General features: G+C 44.1%; 1 protein-coding gene across 13 annotated transcripts in view; it reads right to left on the reverse strand.

Annotated features, from left to right (window-relative positions):
- The window catches only part of fat1 (FAT atypical cadherin 1), a 180,822-nt gene that overhangs the window by 17,420 nt on the left and 143,620 nt on the right, over positions 1–19,782 (reverse strand). For all 13 annotated transcript variants that reach the window (XR_010006430.1, XM_062981476.1, XM_062981473.1 and 10 more), the window contains 6 exons: positions 18,114–18,909; positions 16,979–17,110; positions 15,107–15,264; positions 12,729–13,191; positions 3,468–3,621; positions 2,967–3,077 (listed from right to left, as the gene is read on the reverse strand). Coding sequence is in view for 12 of the 13 variants with exons in the window: in XM_062981476.1 (XP_062837546.1) it covers positions 2,967–3,077; positions 3,468–3,621; positions 12,729–13,191; positions 15,107–15,264; positions 16,979–17,110; positions 18,114–18,909 (1,814 nt within the window). In the remaining variant the exon portion in view is untranslated. The remainder of the gene's footprint in view (positions 1–2,966; positions 3,078–3,467; positions 3,622–12,728; positions 13,192–15,106; positions 15,265–16,978; positions 17,111–18,113; positions 18,910–19,782) is intronic.

Here is a 19,782-nt window from a genome sequence, read left to right on the forward strand (position 1 = left end):
TTGTGATTGTTTTACTATTTGTGCCCCTGTTCAGAAGATTCCACCTCATTTTCTGTCCTTGTGATAATTGGACTTTGAAAAATTTGGCTTGTTGTGGAAAGAAGGATTGGTGATAAAGTTTTCGTGGAGACACCTTTTCCCCAGGATGACTCTTTCAGAAGTGAATATCCCTTCCGAGGGGTAGATTTATCTCACTTCCTGTTGTCACACCTCCATTCTTAACTATGTCATTTGTAAGACAGATATTTGTAACTGGAGGACTGCTTGTACTGGAGGACATGAGGAAGGAGGGAAGGGGGAGAGAGATAAATGGTGCCATCTATTTTAAGTGTGTTCCTGTCAACTGACAACTTCAGCCCTATTCATCTTTGGCATGCTTCTTCTGTGACAGGTTAGTCCCGATAGTAGTGGTATTAGTACAACAACTACTAGTAATAATGATAGCTTTATATTGCTAATATAAGATCTGAGATAATACACATTATGGAATCAGACAGGTAGTGTGCATCTTTTATGCTAACAGCATCAGATTTTAAGCCAATCATTATTATTAATATGTACAAAAGGCAAATTTACATGAAACACTTTTAATTACGTTATAGTAATCAAGTTTAAGAAGATAATGAATGCTGATGAAAAGTGGTAATGTCAAGACAGCAAATGTTAATCACTAATGTTAATCACTAATGTTGCTAATGCATTATTTAGCACAGCTGGGTGATACATTATTTTCTTTTGAATGAGGAGAGAAGCAGCAAATCTTTTGTTTATTTTATCTTTTCAGCCCAAAAGTTGCTTCTGGTGTGAGAGATTGGTTGTCTGCAAAGACACAAAAAAAAGCCCAAAGTCTTCCACTTTGCAAAATATTAATTGCAATCAATATAAAGAAACCATTATAATAATCCAAGCAGCAGAGGTCGTAGTGTTAAAAGAGAAATCAATCAATTGGCTTCCAATTAGTTTCTGGCCAAAGTATAGTGCTGGTTATGATCTTTAAAGCACTACATGGCTTGGTTTCAGGTTACCTACAGGACTGCCTCATCCGGTACAATCCACCCTGTATACTTAGGTCCTCTGGGCAATATTTACCAGGCAGGATCCAAGTGGCAGCTGTTACCAAGAGGATGTTTTCATCTACTGCCACAGGACTGTAGAATGACCCGCTGGAATAGATTTGACAGCCAAATTTGCTGTCAGAATTCAAGATGTATCTCTTCTGATACACACCCAGTAAATTTTAAACTTTGAATTTTAAATTTTATTTGTATTATATTTTAATCACTGTACTACATATTTAAATATATGTGCTTGATAATAATGTGTTTTAATTGTGTTGTACGCCACTTCAAGCTGTAAGGAGAGGTAAATAACATCATCATCATCATCATCATCATCATTGTTTGGGGGGCAATTTTGTTGATTCCCATGTGACAGTGGCAGTTACTGCCATCACCACCAAGGAGGAAGTGAATGAATAACATGTGGTCCTTTCAGGTCCTGTTGGACTGAAACTCTCATTGTTCTTGCAACTGCTATGGTGGTAGAGTGCACACTCCACATGCTTGCTCTCAGAGGAGAGCTTATTCATTTTGGAGTAAGTTATGAATCTACTCCATGTCACATTTTTACAGATGAAGAACAGAGTTGCTTCAGGCCTCACGTTAGTTGTAGCTCTGAATAATCCACATCTCCAAGGATATCCACATCCAATGATAAGATAATGATAACATAAGAAAATGATAAGAGAGCATGCGAAAAACTTCCAAATCTGGGAAGTGTCCTTAGGACAACACTCAGCAGTAGAAAGCACACCAAAACCCCAATCGAGGCACAGACTTCTCGCTTTGCATATTTGAAAGTCACATCTTGTGAAAATCCTAAGTATAAATTATACAAAAATAGAACAAATGTAACAATTATTCTGTTTTTCCACATGGAATACAGAATATCACAACGCAAATCCCCTTTCTGAAGAGAAATGAAAGAGATACTTTTAAGGAGAGCTAATTATTGTTTAGTTATCTCCCAGTGTGTTCTATTTTTTAAAAAACCTACTTCTGAACACTCAAGTTTCTGGTACAGTTCAAAGTAGAAGACAATCTGTAACCATCTGTGAAATGATGCTTTTTTAGTTGTACCTAATTTTGAAACTATTACCTAATTATGAAACTATGTTGGATATTCCCAAATGAGTTTTTCTAATTAGCAGGAAGACACTAAAAATACTCATGGCTGTCGCTTCGTTGTCCTTATAGTATCAGGAAGCATGCATTTGTACCCCTTGTAGGGAAGATTTGCAAGGTAGAAAGTGCAATTTGTACTCCAGTCTTGCTTGTGGACTTTATGCACAAGCAACTGGTCATTATGAGAATGCTTGACTAGATAGACCTTTGATCTGATCCAGCATAGCTTATAATACATACTTGTTATCAGTTGCATTAAATAATGAAGAAAGAATCTTTTCCCCCTCAGTAGTCAAAATCAGCTTGCCACAGCTTCTACTGACTGAAGAGATAGTAAATACCACTGACCATTGCTGTGAAGAATTCTATGCAAACATAATCTCAGAAACACTTTCGTAGTCAAAATGGTTTCATAGAATCATAAAGTTGGAAGAAACCTTGTGAGCCATCCAGTCCAACCCCTTGCCAAGGAGCAGGAAAATCGCATTCAAAGTACCCCCGACTGATGGCCATCCAGCCTCTGTTCAAAAGCTTCCAAAGAAGGAGTCTCCACCACACTCTGGGGCAGAGAGTTCCCCTGCTGATCAGCTCTCACAATTAGGAAGTTTTTCCTGATGTTCAGGTGGAATCTCCTTTCCTATAATTTGAAGCCATTGTTTCAAAATATTATTTTAAAGAAGTATAGGGGGAATTATCTTGACCACTTCCACCCTTTCAGAGACTTATTTTAACTCACTTATATAATCTGTGTGGTATAAAAATGAAGCTTACAAAATTACCAACCTTTCTCCACGGAAACCTGCCTCGCATTCACAAACAGGTCCATCTAAGCTATCAATACACTTGCCACTGTTTTTGCATGGGTTGTCTTTGCAATATGGACCAATCTGACACCTAGGAAAAGAGAATATATTGTCAGTTACCTTCTGAATAATAAAAACTGCAGAACATCTTCTCAGTTTTGTACACACTGCCCTTTTCTCACAGACAATTGAAGCAGGGGAGGAGCGATGTGCGTTAGGATTACTGGGAGAAAAGGTAGATGGGAGATACTATTTTCCTTCTTGGGAGATGCTTGTATCTTTTCCTCCCAGGAAAAAAGAGAATTGGCTAGTGTATGAGCACATGCACATGTGAAAGCCTATATATGTTTATCCACCCATATGAACGTGCATTACTTCTTTTCTCCCCTTTGAGGCATGCAAACTCAGACAAGACATAATATATGGTGTTGGTGAGGTAATGATGAAGGTTACATTTTAACAGACAGCAAAGAAGCCATACCTCTGACCGGTATACAGCCCTCTGCACTGGCACATGAAATCATCGTTGACAGGAATGCAAGTGCCACCATAAAGGCAAGGGTTGGAAGCACATGGGTTGACACTGATATCACAATGTGTGCCCATAAACAAAGCTGCACAGTTACAATAATAGCCTGCAGTGAAAAGCACAAGATTAAACAAGGCACAAACATGCCACTATGTTTATAAAACAAAGCATTATTTTATGTCATAAATGGAAAGGACAATCTATGCCATCTTTCTAGTATATTTACATGAATCTAATGTGCACTTCAATTTTCAGAACTTCGAAACCAATTAAAAAATTGCTGGAAAATGTGATGCATGCTTTACAATAATGATGGGCAGGTAAGCACTTTTTCAGCCAATAGGAAGCCTCCATGGATTCCATTCTCTCTCACACACAGTTGAGGATTTCTGAGCAATACTCCATTTAAAGGGGAGACAATCCTTGGTGATTAGATGGGCTGAGGAGCAGGAGGAAAAGGGCTCTGGGAAGGATTTCAAGCCATATCCTAAAGATGGTTTGTCATCATTGCCTCCCCCCCCCCCCCAAGTCTTGCCCACTTCCCTTCTTAATCTGCTGTAGTGACAACAGCCATTGTTATAACACAGCTCTGGGCTCCTCAGCCCACCTGAGAAGCAGGTTGTGGCTCTGTCCCCTTTAAATAGAGGCGTTGTTCGGAGGTCTTCAACCACTCTGCAATCCGTGCAAGGGAGGAAATTCATAGAGGCTCCCTAATAGCTGAAGAAGGGCCAGCACAGCATTCTTACCTATATTACCTATAAAGCCCTAAATGGTTCGGGCCCAGAATCTTTGAAACACTGCATCTCTGCACACAAACCAGCATGAGCACTGAGGTCAGCGAGGTGGCCTTGCTCTCAGTCCCATCCCTGTCTCAAGCACGGCTGGTGGGAACGAGAGATGGGACCTTCTCCATGATCACTCCCCGACTCTGGAACTCCTTGCCTAAAGAACAAAAAATGGACTCCTCTCCTCTCCTTTAAAAAGCTTTTAAAAACCAATTTATGCACTTTAGTTTATGGAGAGGAGGAGGACTAGTACATCTCTCTCTATATATCCTCGCCTAGGCATATTGGACACCTACCTCTGCTCACTGGATGTTGGAAACCATCTTGGCTTTTAATGTCTTTTTGCCTAACGTTCAAGAGTTTATTATGTTGTAAATGTGTGTGATGTTCTATGCTATATCTATTTATGTTTAATTCTTGGTTTATTCTTTGGTTGTTTTATAATTTTATATTAAGATTGTTTTATTCACTGTTTTGGAACCCCTGGGAGTGCAATGGGTAAACCCTTGCGCCAGCAGGACTGCTGACCAAAAGGTTGGTGATTCAAATCTGGGGAGCGGCGGAAGCTCCCATCTGCTCCAACTCATGCGTGGACATGAGAGAATCCTCCTACAGGATGGTAAAATATCCAGGTGTCCCCTGGGCAACATCTTGAAAACGGCCAATTCACTCACACTAGAAGCGACTTGCAGTCTCTCAAGTTGCTCCTGACACGAAAAAAGTCCACTGTTTTGATTTATTTGTTTGTGTTCGGTATTGAATGTTTGCCATTTTGTTACTTCCGCTGGAAACAGCCCTGAGTCTCCCTGAGATTTTAAATAAATAAATAAAAAAATAAATATTGGTCGCTGTCACTCAGATCTTAGGATCTAATTGGCTACAAAGGGGCCTAGGTCCATGACACTGCCCAGCAGTTTGGAAAACCTAGTGCAGAATGACAGGAAGACTTGCTTGAATCTAATGTGCCATTTAATCTAATGCATACCCTAATTTTCTTGATGTAATTTGGCCCAAAAGGTGTGCATTACATTCGAGTAAATATGGTAAACCCTAAGACCAACACAAAAAACAACGAACTCAAACAAAACATTCTGCATGTAATCTTCAGTATACCGAAGCACAGCTTGAATACATTCACAAGCTTTCAACAATGTGTAAAGAGCTAGAAAATTAGTTTGAATGTAATATGTTACTAGTGTAACCAGTAAGGACAGGTTGCTTACCTGTAACCATGTTTCTTCGAGTGTACTCTGTGAATTCACACTAATGGAGAGGCTGCGCCTGCGCAGGTCCCAACGGAAACTCTTCCCAAGCTGAAGTTTAAATTTTGGCGGTAGCCACGCCCCTCCGTCCCCGGAGGGCATATAAGGCAGCCCTCGGCGTGTCCTCCTCAGTTCCTACGCCGCTAAGGCAACGAGAAAGGAAGAGGGTTTGCCAGAGGGGAAGGAAGGGCGGGCTTGTGTGAATTCACAGAGTACACTCGAAGAAACATGGTTACAGGTAAGCAACCTGTCCTTTTTCTTCGTGTACTCTGTGAATGCACACTAATGGAGACTAGCAAGCTTAAGTCTCGGAGGCGGGCTAAGCAAACCCTGACAACGAGAAACTGTCCAAACATATGTTTATTAGACATGAAAAACATGAAAAAACATGAAAAAACCATGGTCCGAGGACCCAATAAGGTATTGCATCAATACACACCAAATACCGAGAACAGACCGGTAAGGCATGATATAACCCTTGTAAGAGCACATGTGTAGGCAGGAACATCATTCTCCAAGGGAGAAGGTAGTAACAATAAGGCACAAATTGTCAGAGAACAGTGCAAACATGTACTGAACAGGAGAAAAAACAATGAAGAGAGGCACCTGAGAAGAAGGGGTAGCCATAGAGAAGTCGTAAGAGCAGAAGGTTTAGGACAAGCATGAGGATAAAACTGCTCTAGCAAAGGCTGAGTCCTTTAAAGTCCTTTGGTCTACCCTATAGTGAGACACAAATGTAAGGGGGTTGGACCAGATTGCTGCTCTGCAAATAGAGTCTAGTGGAATGCCCCTTAGAAAGGCAGTCGACGTGGAGAGACCTCTTGTCGAACGCGGGCGAACCGACGGGGGGGGAGGCCGTTTGGCTAGTTCATAGGCCAGTTCAATGGCCTGAGCAATCCAGTGTGAGAGTCTTTGAGAAGAAATAGGATTGCCCAGTTTATCTGGGGCATGGGCCACAAAAAGTTTTGGGGTCTTTCGAATGTCCTTAGTACGGTCCCGGTAGAAAAGAAGTGCTCTACGCACATCAAGGAGGTGCAGTCTCCGCTCGAGGGAAGACGAGGGGTCCGGGAAGAAGGCGGGAAGGACAATGTCCTGGTTAAGGTGAAAGGCCGAGACCACCTTGGGGAGGAAGGTGATGTCCGGACGGAGAACGGCGCGGTCGTGATGAAAACGGAGGTAGGGTTCATCAACCCGAAGGGCCGCCAGCTCCGAGGGTCTGCGCGCTGAGGTTATGGCCACCAAGAAGGCAACTTTCCAGGAAAGGAGACGTAGGTCGGTCGAGGCCAAGGGTTCGAAAGGAGAAGCAGTGAGCTGGGAAAGGACAAGCTCGAGGCTCCATCCTGGGGTAGGAGGTTGGGCCGGTGGGCAGATGTTGTTGTATCCTTTCAAGAAGGTCTTGACGAGGTGGTCGGAGAACAATGATGGTCTACCATGTTGTTGAAAGCACCAGGATAGAGCAGCCAGGTAAGATTTTATAGAGGCAAGAGAAAGTTTTTGCTCTGCTAGAGACATAAGGAAGTCCAGCACAATCGGTACCGAGGTTGGGAAAGCAGTGATTCCTCGGGAGCGAAGAAAGGAACGAAAGCGAGAGACTTTATAAGTGTAGGCCCTGGTTGTAGCCGGCTTGTGAGCTGCGCGGAGGACCTCTTGTAAGTTCTGCGGGAGGGAGGTCAGGCGAGAATCCTCCAAGCAGTGAGATGTAGAGAGGGGAGATCCGGGTGTAGAATCTGGCCGTTCTCTCTGGATAAGAGGTGTGGTAGAAGAGGCAGAGTGAAGAAGGTCGCCTTGGAAAGACGAAGAAGAGCCGGGAACCACGGTTGACGAGGCCAGGCTGGCGCTATCAGGATCGCCGACATCGGTACCGACCGGAGCTTCTGGAGGACCTTCGGTATCAGAGGAAAGGGCGGAAAGAGATAGATCGGTTCCGCCGACCAGTCCAGAAGGAAGGCGTCTCCCAGGCAGCCTGGAGAGGAGGACGGGAGAAGTCTTGCCCCGTACCGAGGCAGCTGAGCGTTCTGGGGAGAAGCGAAGAGGTCTAGGGTGGGGAAACCCCATTTGAGAAAGAGAGAAAGAAGAGTCTCGGGGTCGAGCATCCACTCGTGGGAGGACGTCGTCATTCTGCTGAGGGCGTCTGCCAAGTTGTTTTGGATCCCGGGAAGGTGAATCGCCGAGATTTGGATGTTGCGGGCTATGCACCAATGTCACAGCTGGGAGGAGAGAAGCATCAGCTTCCTTGAGCCCGTGCCGCCCTGCTTGTTGATGTAGAATACTGCTACTGTGTTGTCTGACTGTACGAGGACAGATCTTTGGGAGATCAGGCGGGAGAAGGCTTTCAGAGCCTTGAAGATAGCAAGGAGTTCGAGAAAGTTTATGTGATTGGCCTTTTCGGAAGGAGACCAGAGGCCTCGAACAGTGAGGCCCTTCATGTGGGCTCCCCAGCCGAAATTGGATGAGTCTGTGGTTATGGTGATCGAGGGAGGAACCGAGTGGAACGGAAGACCCCTGCAGACGTTGGAGAGGGACTTCCACCAAAGGAGCAACCGACGAACATGAGGCGGGACCGAGAGAAACCTCGAGTTGGGGTGGCGAAATGGCTTGAAAACATCTATGAACCACCTCTGCAGGGGCCGGAGACGGAGCCTGGCGAACGGGGTCGTGAGGACTGTGGAGGCCATGTGGCCCAGCAGTATTTGGATGGATCGGGCCCGAACCCTTCGGTGGGTCTCGCAGAAGATGATTTGTTGACGGAGAGCTAGAAACCTGTCGAGCGGGAGCGAGACAGACTGAGCGATTGAGTCGAACAGGGCGCCGATGAAGCGGATTTTGTTCGACGGGTTGAGGTGAGATTTGTCGTGGTTTAACTGGAGACCGAGAGAGTCTAGAAGAGAGAGGGTGTAGTCGACGTGACGACGGAGTAGGACAGGGTCGGATTCGACCAGAAGCCAGTCGTCTAGATAGGGAAAAACTGTGATCCCCTGGAGCCGGAGGTGGGCAGCCACGACAGCGACGACTTTGGTAAAGACCCTTGGGGCGGTAACGAGGCCAAAGGGTAAAACGGTGAACTGGTAGGTTTGGTCGAGGATCTTGAAAGAGAGGAAGCGCCTGTGGTTTTCTCGAATCGCCACGTGGAAATAGGCGTCTCGGAGGTCTATAGACACGAAGTAGTCTCCGCGGTGAAGCATCGGGAGGATGGAGGCGATGGAGACCATCCTGAACTTGGTTGGGCATATGAAGACATTGAGCATGCGTAAGTCCAGAATTGGGCGGAGGCCCCCACCCCTCTTCGGGACCGTAAAGTACCTGGAGAAGAAGCTTTGAGGGTCCTGTGCCGATGGAGAAGGCCGAATAGCCCCTTTGGCGAGGAGGGTGTCGACCTCTGCGAGAATTTCTTGAGAGGGGTTGGAGAGAAGGACCTGACCGGTGGGAGGGAGTTCCTCGAATTCTAAGGCATAGCCTTCTTGGACAATTTTTAGAACCCAGGCATCTGAAGTAATAGATTTCCATCGGTGAAAGAAAGGAGCCAGGCGGTCTATAAAGAGACCATGAGGTTGATTTGGTGGGGGAGAGGGGTGCGGAGGAGTGAGAACGACATCGGTACCGGAGAAAGAGTCTCTGGAAGGAGAGATGGCGTCAGGAACGCCGGATAGGTTGACCAGCGGTGGGGGTGACCCGGCCGCGTTGTCTTTGAGGTTGTGCAGCCCGACGGGGCTGTTGGCGATTTTGGTTGTTCGATACCGAGGGACGTCTGAAAGATTGCTGGCGGTAAGAAGGAGGCGGGAAGCGTCGAAAGCGTTGAGGAAACCACTTGGTGCGGTGAGCCTGGGGTTGATCGCCGCATTTAGTGGCCAGAACTTTAAAGTCATGGTTGGTTTTAAGTTTGTCATCGGTGCCAGCATTAAAGAGGCCCATGGCGTCGAAGGGGAGGTCCTCGATGACCTGCCTCGAAGAAGAAGATAAACCGGAAGATCTCAGCCAGGCGTGGCGGCGAATGGCAATGGCGTGGGCGATCATCTTGCCGGCCGTGTCGCCAGTATGCTTAGCCATCTGGATTTGATGATGCGCTAAGGAATCGGCCTCCTGCTGGAGGGTGGACATGACCGACCGGTCTTCGTCAGACAACTTCGCGAAGAAGGGCTGAGCTTTTTCCCAGAGGATCTGCTGGTATGCCCCCATACAGGCCCCATAGTTCGCCATTCTACAAAGTAGAAGGGCTCCGGAGTAGAGTTTTCTGCCAACCGCGTCGAACCTTTTACCCTCTCTGTCTGCAGGGGTAGTGGATTCACGACCGGAGGACTGAGAGGCCTTCACGACCATGGAGTTCGGGTCGGGGTGGTGTTTAAGCCATTCTAAGGTGTCGTCATCCGTACGATACCAGGACTCGATTCTCTTCGAGGTAGGAGGGATCGAGGAGGGGGTTTTCCACGAAGATTGGATAACATCGAGGAGATAGGGTAAGAACGGCAACAGCGTGGCTGGAGGGGCCTGGGCTTGGACCCGTTTGAAAACCGGGTCAGTTACTGCTTTGGAAGTCTGTTTAATTTCTAAACCCAGGGCATCAGCCATTCTAATCATTTGCTCGGAGAAAGCCCGAATGTTGTCGGTAGGCGAAGGAGGATCCACCTCATAGGCATCATGGGGAGGAGAGAGATCGAGGCCTAAGGATACCACCGAGGCCGAGAGAGCAGAATCCGGGCGATCAATATCTATCTCATCGTCCCCAGCCCCTTGAGGGGACTGGGGAGGAGATGACAACACAGTCTCTGGTGGCGGCACCGCCTCAAGAGCAGGAGCTATCTGCGGCCGAGTTTGTTTGGAGGCCGAAGCCTGGACCGCTCGAGCCAGGCGAGTGGTTTGTCTACCCCGTTCCGGTGTCGAGGTCGGGGGAAAGAGCTGCTGACGAGATGAACGATGAGAAGCAGCAGGTCGAGGAGATGGGACCCTGACCACTGTCTGAGTGGAGTGGTGGGGTGAGTCCTGCAACTCGCCGTCCGAGAGTTGGTGAGGAGAAGGCTGGCGAGGTCGCTGAGCGGGAGCGATCGGAGAAGACCTTCTAGAAGAAGTTGCCGAAGAAGGGGCATCCATCTTGGAGGAGGCAGAAGAGGAAGAGCGCTGGGTTGCCCTCTTCTTAGCGAGCGGTTGTTTTGTTGGAACCCTCAGGGATTTACCCGGTGTGGGAGGGATCATTGCTGAGTCGGACTGGGTCCGACGAGCTTCCTCATGAGCCCTTTTAAAGGCGATCTTCATCGCGGAGGTCGATGGAGGAGCCCCGAGCTGGGATCGAGCCGAGGAAACGGAAGCTACCGAGCTCGACGTCGAGGAAGGGCCGACCCGACCAGAACGTGTCGACACCGTGGTCGTGGTGAGAGTGCACGGTGGTTTAGCGACCTTGGACGACCTGGAGGCTCTGGACGCCTTAGACGAGACCGAAGGGGCTTTAGCCGCTGAAGACGACATCGGTTCCGGGTTACGCGGCGACTTCGTGCCCGAAGTCGACGGAGCGGGTTCAGGAGCGAGCGATTTTTCGTAGAGCGCCGCTCTAAGCCTCGCGGCTCTATTTTTGCGAGCCTGGGCCGTTAGGGCCAGGCAGAAACGGCAGGTACCGACGACATGTGCTTCTCCAAGGCAGTAGAGGCACTTGGCGTGGCCGTCGGAGTCAGGAATTTTAGCGGCACACTGAGTGCAGCGCTTGAAGCGAGTCGTAGACATGAGAATCCGAAGTGAACCTTGCGGCGGAAAAAAAGGAACTGAGGAGGACACGCCGAGGGCTGCCTTATATGCCCTCCGGGGACGGAGGGGCGTGGCTACCGCCAAAATTTAAACTTCAGCTTGGGAAGAGTTTCCGTTGGGACCTGCGCAGGCGCAGCCTCTCCATTAGTGTGCATTCACAGAGTACACGAAGAAAAAACAAGTTTACAAGATCAGTCAACTGTTGCAATATTAACAGCTGCTGCAGTCATTGCTATGCTCTCCTAATCCAAAAGACACAATAAATTGTATCTTGCTTTATGAAAGAAGAAAAATCAAAGTGGGGAAAAATCAAAGCTTTAAAAGCAGCTGTGTATATCAAATGAAATCATCATCAAGCCTCAAACAATTACAATGTATAACACAAAGGAACATTTGCTGAAACAAAAACATCTTGGCTGGAGGTCAAAAGTGTCTGGTTTTAAGTAGGTCTCTATTGAAAGAATGTTCCAATGTGGATGGAGCTATCACTCTCGAGGCCTTGTATTACCACCTGCAGACTTTGCAGAAAAAGGGGGCAGTAAGCTTCACTGAAATAATATTCACTGTGCTGTATGAACCATCACTTTTGTGGCTGGCTGTGAGGGGGTAAAGAGCCGGCTTCCTCCATCATTTAAACGGTTCCTAACTTGCCAGGTACCCGAGAAAGACAGAGGGCTGGTATTTAGGGCAGTGCATGTCTATAATATCAACTATAATGCATTTAAAATAGAAATTTGGACCTAAAATAATCTCTATGACATATGGAGGGATTTCTCACATTTTGCAGCTTCCCTTAGCGCAGTGGTTCTGAACTTGTGGGTCCCCAGATGTTTGGCCTACAACTCCCAGAAATCCCAGCCAGTTTACCAGCTATTAGGATTTCTGGGAGTTGAAGGCCAAAACATCTGGGCACTCACAGATTGAGAACCACTGCCTTAGCCATTGAATCTTAAGAGAAGTCTCTAGCATTCCGTAGTTGCCCATCCTGGGTATAGACGCAAACGAAGTGGGAAGGTATGTAGAAAGTGGGTTATGGGAAAGGGGGCAAAGGCATAAGACAAGAAATATAGAATCACAGAATTGGAAGAGTCCTCAAGGACCATCTAGTCCAATTCCCTGCTATGGCGGAATTAAAACACTCCTGAAAAATGGCCATTCAGCCTCTAGAAAGAGACTCCACTAAATTCCGAGGCAGCATATTCCACTGCCAAACAGCTCTTACCATCAGGAAATTTCTTCTTATGTTTAGGTGGAATCCTATATCACCGAGGAGTATTTATTTATGATAACCTGCTGACCTCACAAGTTTGGGACAAAAATGGCTTCATAAGTAATACACCTTCATTTAACTAAACAGGTTGCAGGGATCTCCATTGTCCCACCGAGCATTAGAACAGTTTTTATAAATCAAAGCAAATATTGTGAAGAACAAAACATACCTCCACTGGGTAGCGGATTACAAATGCCCCCATTCTGACATGGACTACTTGAACAATCCTCGGTAGCAGCCAGTAAACATCCAGGCGATACATCCACAGATTCTTCCATGTGTGCATAACTCCGAGGTTTGCCATTTAGGGGCAATTCTTGACCATTCAGTACAATTGAATCCATACATCCTCTGAAGCCATTGCTAACCTGGGGGCCTCTTCCATGCCTTGCACCTTGCTGTCGAATGTGACCCCCAAAAAAGACATGGTTGTCTAGGTTCAGCGTCCTTAGAGCACCTGGAGCAATACCAGAGGCAGTGTGCACTCTGTCCAGGATCAGTTTAGCATAGTTTCCATCAACTTCAAGAGACACGGAGTGCCACTGGCCATCGTTGATTTGAATGCTCTGTACTGACACAATTCCAGGACCACTCCCACAGTCAAATTTATATTGCAGTCTTCCATGATGGATCTAAATTAAACACAAAACAAAAATATATACATGTTAATATATACCATTGGCTCTCAGTCCATGGTAATGCTGTTTCCTAGTGCCCAAACTAGAGACATATCTTCAGTACACTTCCTTACTCACCTGGGCTTCATTCATACTACACGAATATAGTCATGTATTCCACTTCAACTGCCACGACAATATCCTATGGGATTTTGGCAGTTGTGGTTTGTTGAGGCAGTAGAGCTCTATGACTGAAAATTCTAAAGGAGGAAACTATTAAAATGGAACCACAGCACTACAGGGGCAAGCCTCAGTTAACAAAGTCTCTAACAAAGAAGCTCCTCTTTACAAAGTCTTTTTACATCACATTGCTGTGAGTTTTCTGGGCTGTATGGCCATGTTCCAGAAGCATTCTCTTCTGACATTTCACCCACTTCTATGGCAGGCATCCTCAGAGATTGTGAGGTCTGTTGGAAACTAGGCAAGTGAGGTTTATATATCTGTGAAATGTGCAGGGTAGGAGAAAGAACTCTTGTCTGTTTGAGGCAAGTGTGAATGTCGCAATTGGCCAGCTTGATTAGTACTGAATAGCCTTGCAGCTTCAAAGCCTGGATGCATCCTGAATGGGGGGAATACTTTGTTGGGAGGGGTTAGCTGGCCCCGATTGTTTCCTGCCTGGAATTCCCTGTTTTCTGAGTGTTGTTCTTTATTTGCTGTCCTGATTCTAGTTTTTTAAATACTGGTAGCCAGATTTTGTTCATTTTATGGTTTCTTCTTTTCTTGTTGAAATTGTCCACATGCTTGTGGATTTCAATGGCTTCTCTGTGTTGTCTGTCATGGTGGTTGTTAAAGTGGTCCAGCATTTCTCCATTCTTAAATAATATGCTGTGTCCAGGTTGGTTACATCCATTTATAACACCCATTTAACCTTCATTTTTCTCCTTCTCCTTTCACTAGCTGAAAGCCTTTCTGACAGTTTTGGCGTGAGGAAGTAGGGTAAAGGCCTGAGAGCAATGATGGAAGGAGGCTGGAGAAATTGAATTTTGGAAGAAAGCTTCAAGTGGTCACTAAGAAGTTTGAAATACATTTGTTGACTTATGCCAAGGCTTACCTGATGTTATTGTTTAATTTTCTTAGTTAAAAGTGGTGGTGGGTTTGAAGAAATTTATTTTGGAATGACAGGAAGGCTAACATTCAGTGAGTTGAGTGAAGTGTATTATTTGAACTAACGAGCTTACACTGTATCTATTAAATGATTTTAAAATGTTTATTTTTGTTCTATTTTAGTTGGTTTTATTGTTTTATGTATGGTTGATGTGTATTGTTTTTAAAATGTTGTGAGCCGCTTTGGGTCCCATTTAGGCAGAAAAGCAGGATATAAATAAAGATATAATTATTATAATAATAAAAATAATTACTATTATTATAATAAAAAGTATTATAATAAAAGGTATTATAATAAAAAATAATAATTATAATTTTTAATATAATAAAAAAGGTTTGGATAATTGATGTTGCTATCCCAGGTGACAGTCGCATTGACGAAAAACAACAGGAAAAACTCAGCCGCTATCAGGACCTCAAGATTGAACTGCAAAGACTCTGGCAGAAACCAGTACAGGTGGTCCTGGTGGTGATCGGCACATTGGGTGCTGTTCCAAAAGATTTTAGCCGGCATTTGGAAACAATAGACATTGACAAAATTACGATCTGCCAACTGCAAAAGGCCACCCTACTGGGATCTGCACACATATCTGAAAATACATCACACAGTCCTAGACACTTGGGAAGTGTTCGACTTGTGATTTTGTGAAACAAAATCCAGCATATCTATCTTGTTTGTTGTGTCATACAATAAAATTATAGTAATAATAATAATAATAATAATAATAATAATAATGATGTTTGTTTAGCATCTGGTGCTACATACCTCTAAAATACTATAGTCAGTTCCTCGGGCATACATGACAACTGCATGAATAGAGTATGTTCTCAGTCTCATAGTGAGCTTCATTTCTTCCTTGTTTTCATTTTCCAAGAGGCGATATTTCACATAACTGCTTCCAGTAAAAGTCACTGCTGGTCCAACTTTTTTTTTGAAGAAAGAAAAAGACAGATAATCAAGATGTGGTCCAAAATATTCTTTTTCTTTAACAGATACAGTGAAATGAAGAAAAGAAAGATCAGAACAAAATCATTGTATGGAAAAACAGGTTGAGCATCCATAATCCAGAATTCCAAAATCCAGATTACTCCAAAATTGTGCACATGGATGGCTGAGATAGTGATATCCTTGCTTTCTGGTGGTTCAATGTACACAAACTTTGTTCCACAGACAAAATCATTAAAACTATTTTGTCAAAAATACTTTCAGGCTATCTATCTAAGGTGTATATGATCTATAAATGAATTATTTGCTTACACTTGGTCCCATCTCAAAAATACCCCATTTCCCCGAAAATAAGACATACCCATAAAATAAGCCGTAGCAGAATTTCTACGCATTTGAGCAATATAAGACATTATCTGAAAATAAGACATAGTGAAAGGTGTGGCTATGCAGCGTGCCAGCGTGGAGCGGTAAAGAAGATGGGCAACCCTTCTCATCTGACCCATTGTGACAGCTACTATCTAAGAGGTGACCGGAGAGGTGCGGGCAACCCCATCAACAAGAGATAAAATCACTGACAGTGTTGTTGTCACTGCACTCCGAGCAGGTTACATGGATAAGAGCTGCTCATTTAATGAGAGCTTGATTGCTTGACATGAAAAATTGGGGCCAATGGTTCTAAAGGAAATGGAGTCGCAAGAAATTCAGGATGGAATTCTTAGTTTGGAGAGTTATGACGATGCTTCAGAAGAAGACGATTTAATTATATTTGAATAAATGCAGATTGTTGTACCATATTTAATAAAAATAAGTCACCCCCTGAAAATAAGCCTCGGTGTGTCTTCTTGAGGAAAAATAAATATAAGACAATGTTTTATTTTTGAGGAAACACAGTACCTCATTATTTGCATTCAATTATTCCAAAATCTGAAAAATATTTAAATATAGGCCATTTCTGGTCCTAAACATTTTGGATAAGGGATGTTCAACCTGCACATGCTAGCTGGCACTTTATGAAGAATATTATCAAGAGAGTTATTATCATAGTTTATAAGTATGATATACTTACAATATATTTATTTATTTATTTATAGTATTTATATTCCGCCCTTCTCACCCCAAAGGGGACTCAGGGCGGATTACAATGAACACATATATGGCAAACATTCAGTGCCAACAGACAAACAACATTCAGTTTTAGACAGACACAGAGGCATTTTTAACATCTTTCCAGGTTCACGATTCCGGCCACAGGGGGAGCTGTTGCTTCACCGTCCATTGGTGGCTGTTCTTCCTCATTCTTCCTCATAGATTAGTTAAATTAGCCTCCCGCATAAAGCGTACCTAAATTTTCCCTACTTGACAGATGCAACTGTCTTTCGGGACTGCTAGGTCAACAGCAAGCCGGGGCTATTTTTTTTTTTTTTAATGGTCGGAGACTTAACCCGACCCGGGCTTCGAACTCATGACCTCTCGGTCAGTAGTGATTTATAGCAGCTGGTTACTAGCCAGCTGCGCCACAGCCCAGTATTGAGGGAGATTTTCTTTATTAGTTGTAAAATCTGTGAAGTTTCATTTGTATTTTATTTCTAAATACTGTGATTCTGGCTCTCCTTCATTTTATTAAAACATGAACTGGTTTAAATAAAGGACTAATAAAACAAAACAACACACTTAAAGTTCAAATCTTACCCGGACATTGTGTAGGGCTGTTCCCATGACAAACACATGTGTACTTTCCTTCCCTAGGATCAGGAATACATTCCGTACCTTCAGGGCATGGATTTTCTTCACAAGCATTGTTCACAAGGGGGCACCTTCCTTCTGCAAAATATTCTACAGGTCAAGTTTTTATCTTTAACCTCTCTCCCATTATTTCAAAATACAGGACAAAGACATCTAAACCTGAAACCCTAATTTTGCTTAGTAGCAACAGATGATAAAAATGATAGCTGTGTTAAGGCAGGCAGGCAGGAATTAAGCCAGGAACCAAGAAATCTCAGGAGATATAGAATTTCTAGATAGTTGTAATATCAGCTCTAGCTAAGAGAATTGATCACTACATACTATTCTCTTCCCCATCTCTCGCCCCAAACATGATACTATTATTTTGTACCACTGACAGAAATTTCCACATACTTTTAACGGTTTTCATATACTTTAACATCAGTAATCCCCACTCTCAAGGGCATGCAGTTTTCCCAGTGATAATACTACGATATTTTCTTTTAATGTCTATACTAGACATTTTTTGTGGCAAAAGTATTGGCCATGAAATTCATCAAATGATTACAATAGGAAAAAAAGAAACTCTTAAGTGCTTAAGATACCTCATTTAGCATAGTGGCTATGTCATGCATCTGAGGAAGTAGACTTAAGTCTGCAAAAAGCTTATGATACCAACTTCATTTTCTCAATTAGTCTCCAAGATGCTGCAAGATCCCTTTGCATACTGACATCCAGGTTAATACATGTATGTCTTTCAATAGAGGCCAAGAGTAAAATGAAGAAAAACCATACTTGACCTCTTCCTTCACTTACAAATTCATTATGCTGAGGACTGGGGCCTTAGCATACATACAATGAAGCAGATTGGTATAGATCAGTGGTTCTCAACCTGTGGGTTCCCAGATATTTTGGCCTTCAACTCACAGAAATCCCAACAGCTGGAAAAATATCTGGGATTTCTGGGAGTTGTAGGCCAATATATATGGAGACCCACAGGTTGAGAACCACTGCTATATATAATGGACAAAATTCATCTCAAAACTTTTGTAGTGAAAGATCTTAGAAGGCATGTTTTCCCTTCCATATACATCTTTTTTACCTTTACAAAGACAAATTGCATTTCTCTGGTGATGTGGCGTGACAAAACTCAGCCTGGCAGTGCTATGGGTTGACATGACATTCTCATCCACAGTTACTTTTTCTTCACAGAAGCTCCAAGGGCAATCCAGGCCTGAACAGAGCTTGTGGAAAACGTTCAGTATCCGGACACCTGAGATCTCTTCAAGGTCAGCTACAGAGGAGTTTATCTTGTGGAGCAGAGCTCTGGTTGAATACTGAGAATTATCAGACTTTTCAACAAATAGTAGCACATCAAGATTTGAAGGATCAGAAGGCTGTAAGCTAATAATCTGGATGTCATTCCTCCTGACTCCTAGGAATGTCCTTAAAGCTCTTTGGAAATTGCGCCAATAGTCACCAATAAATTCCTCTGGGGCCAGGTTGGCAAAACGGATCGCTATGCTGTGATTTAGCAATTCCTGTGTGATCTGTTTGACATGCACAGTAATGACAGCTGTAGTTGTAAACTTTCCATCTGTAACACTGATGTTAAGGAAGTACTGCCCTGCATCTAACTTCTTGTGAGCAATCAGCTTGCCTCCTGTGCCAGAGACAGAGAACACGGATTCCTTGGAATCCAGACTGTATGTTAAAGTGTCATAAACATCTTGGTCGGTCGCATGCACTTTTCCAATGACACCGCCAGAATATTCTCCCCCAAAGGCTGTGATGAAGATTTCTAAGGGAAGAATTGCTGGAGGATGGATGCTTTCCTCAATAACTCTGATGTCAACGTAAGCCAAAGATGACAACTGGGGTCTTCCATTATCAGCCACCTAGAGAAAAACAGTAAACAAACAATGTTTCTGCTCAATTTCAGCAGCTTTTAACTAGAAGCTTTATCTAAGGATGGTAATTACTGTATAATGAAAGTCTTCTACATCAGCATATGATTAACCTACCAAGAGTTGTCATTTCAAGAGTCTAGTTTTCTTTCTACTCTGGATCTGTTGTAAAAAAAAAAAAAACTATCGATGCTGAACTGCAGATGCGAGGATATTTTCTAAAGAGATGTCCGTATGGTACACACCCAGCAAACATTCAGGGCTTTCTCATAGTCACAGAGGAAAATGGGAGAGTCCTATTTGCATGTGTGAAGTCACAATAATGGATTGCATTCTATGCGCAATCGAAAGTCTCAAGTATATGTATGGAATACCCCATTTCGCAAAAGCAATGTACAAGTATGTCGTGTTGTCTTGTGCTGCAGGTCTCCAACTCATTAAAATGAAGAGTCTTTTTGCGTGCTTTCAAGTCATTTACAACTTATGGTGACCCTAAGGCGAACCTATCAAAGGATTTACTTGGTCAGAGAAGGAATTTCCTCTGTCCTCCCTTGTGAGGCTGAGAGACTGTGACTTACTCAAGCTCACCCAGTGAAGACATCTGCCCTTGTTCTTTGCTAATCTGCTGCTGAATATGCATGCCCAGAGTGGAATACATCTCACCACGTTAAAACAGTGGATGTGGCTCTTAATGAGACCTGCCACATCATCACAGGATGTCTACGCCCCACACCATTGAAGAAATTATACTGTTTAGCCAGCATTGCACCACCTGACATCCACCGGAAAGTAGAAGCCAGCAATAAAAGGACGAAGGCATTGACATCTTCGGCCCATTCCGTTTGGGTATCAGCCAGCACGCCA

This window comes from Anolis carolinensis, chromosome 5, assembly GCF_035594765.1.
Source record: "Anolis carolinensis isolate JA03-04 chromosome 5, rAnoCar3.1.pri, whole genome shotgun sequence".
NCBI lineage: Eukaryota > Metazoa > Chordata > Lepidosauria > Squamata > Dactyloidae > Anolis > Anolis carolinensis.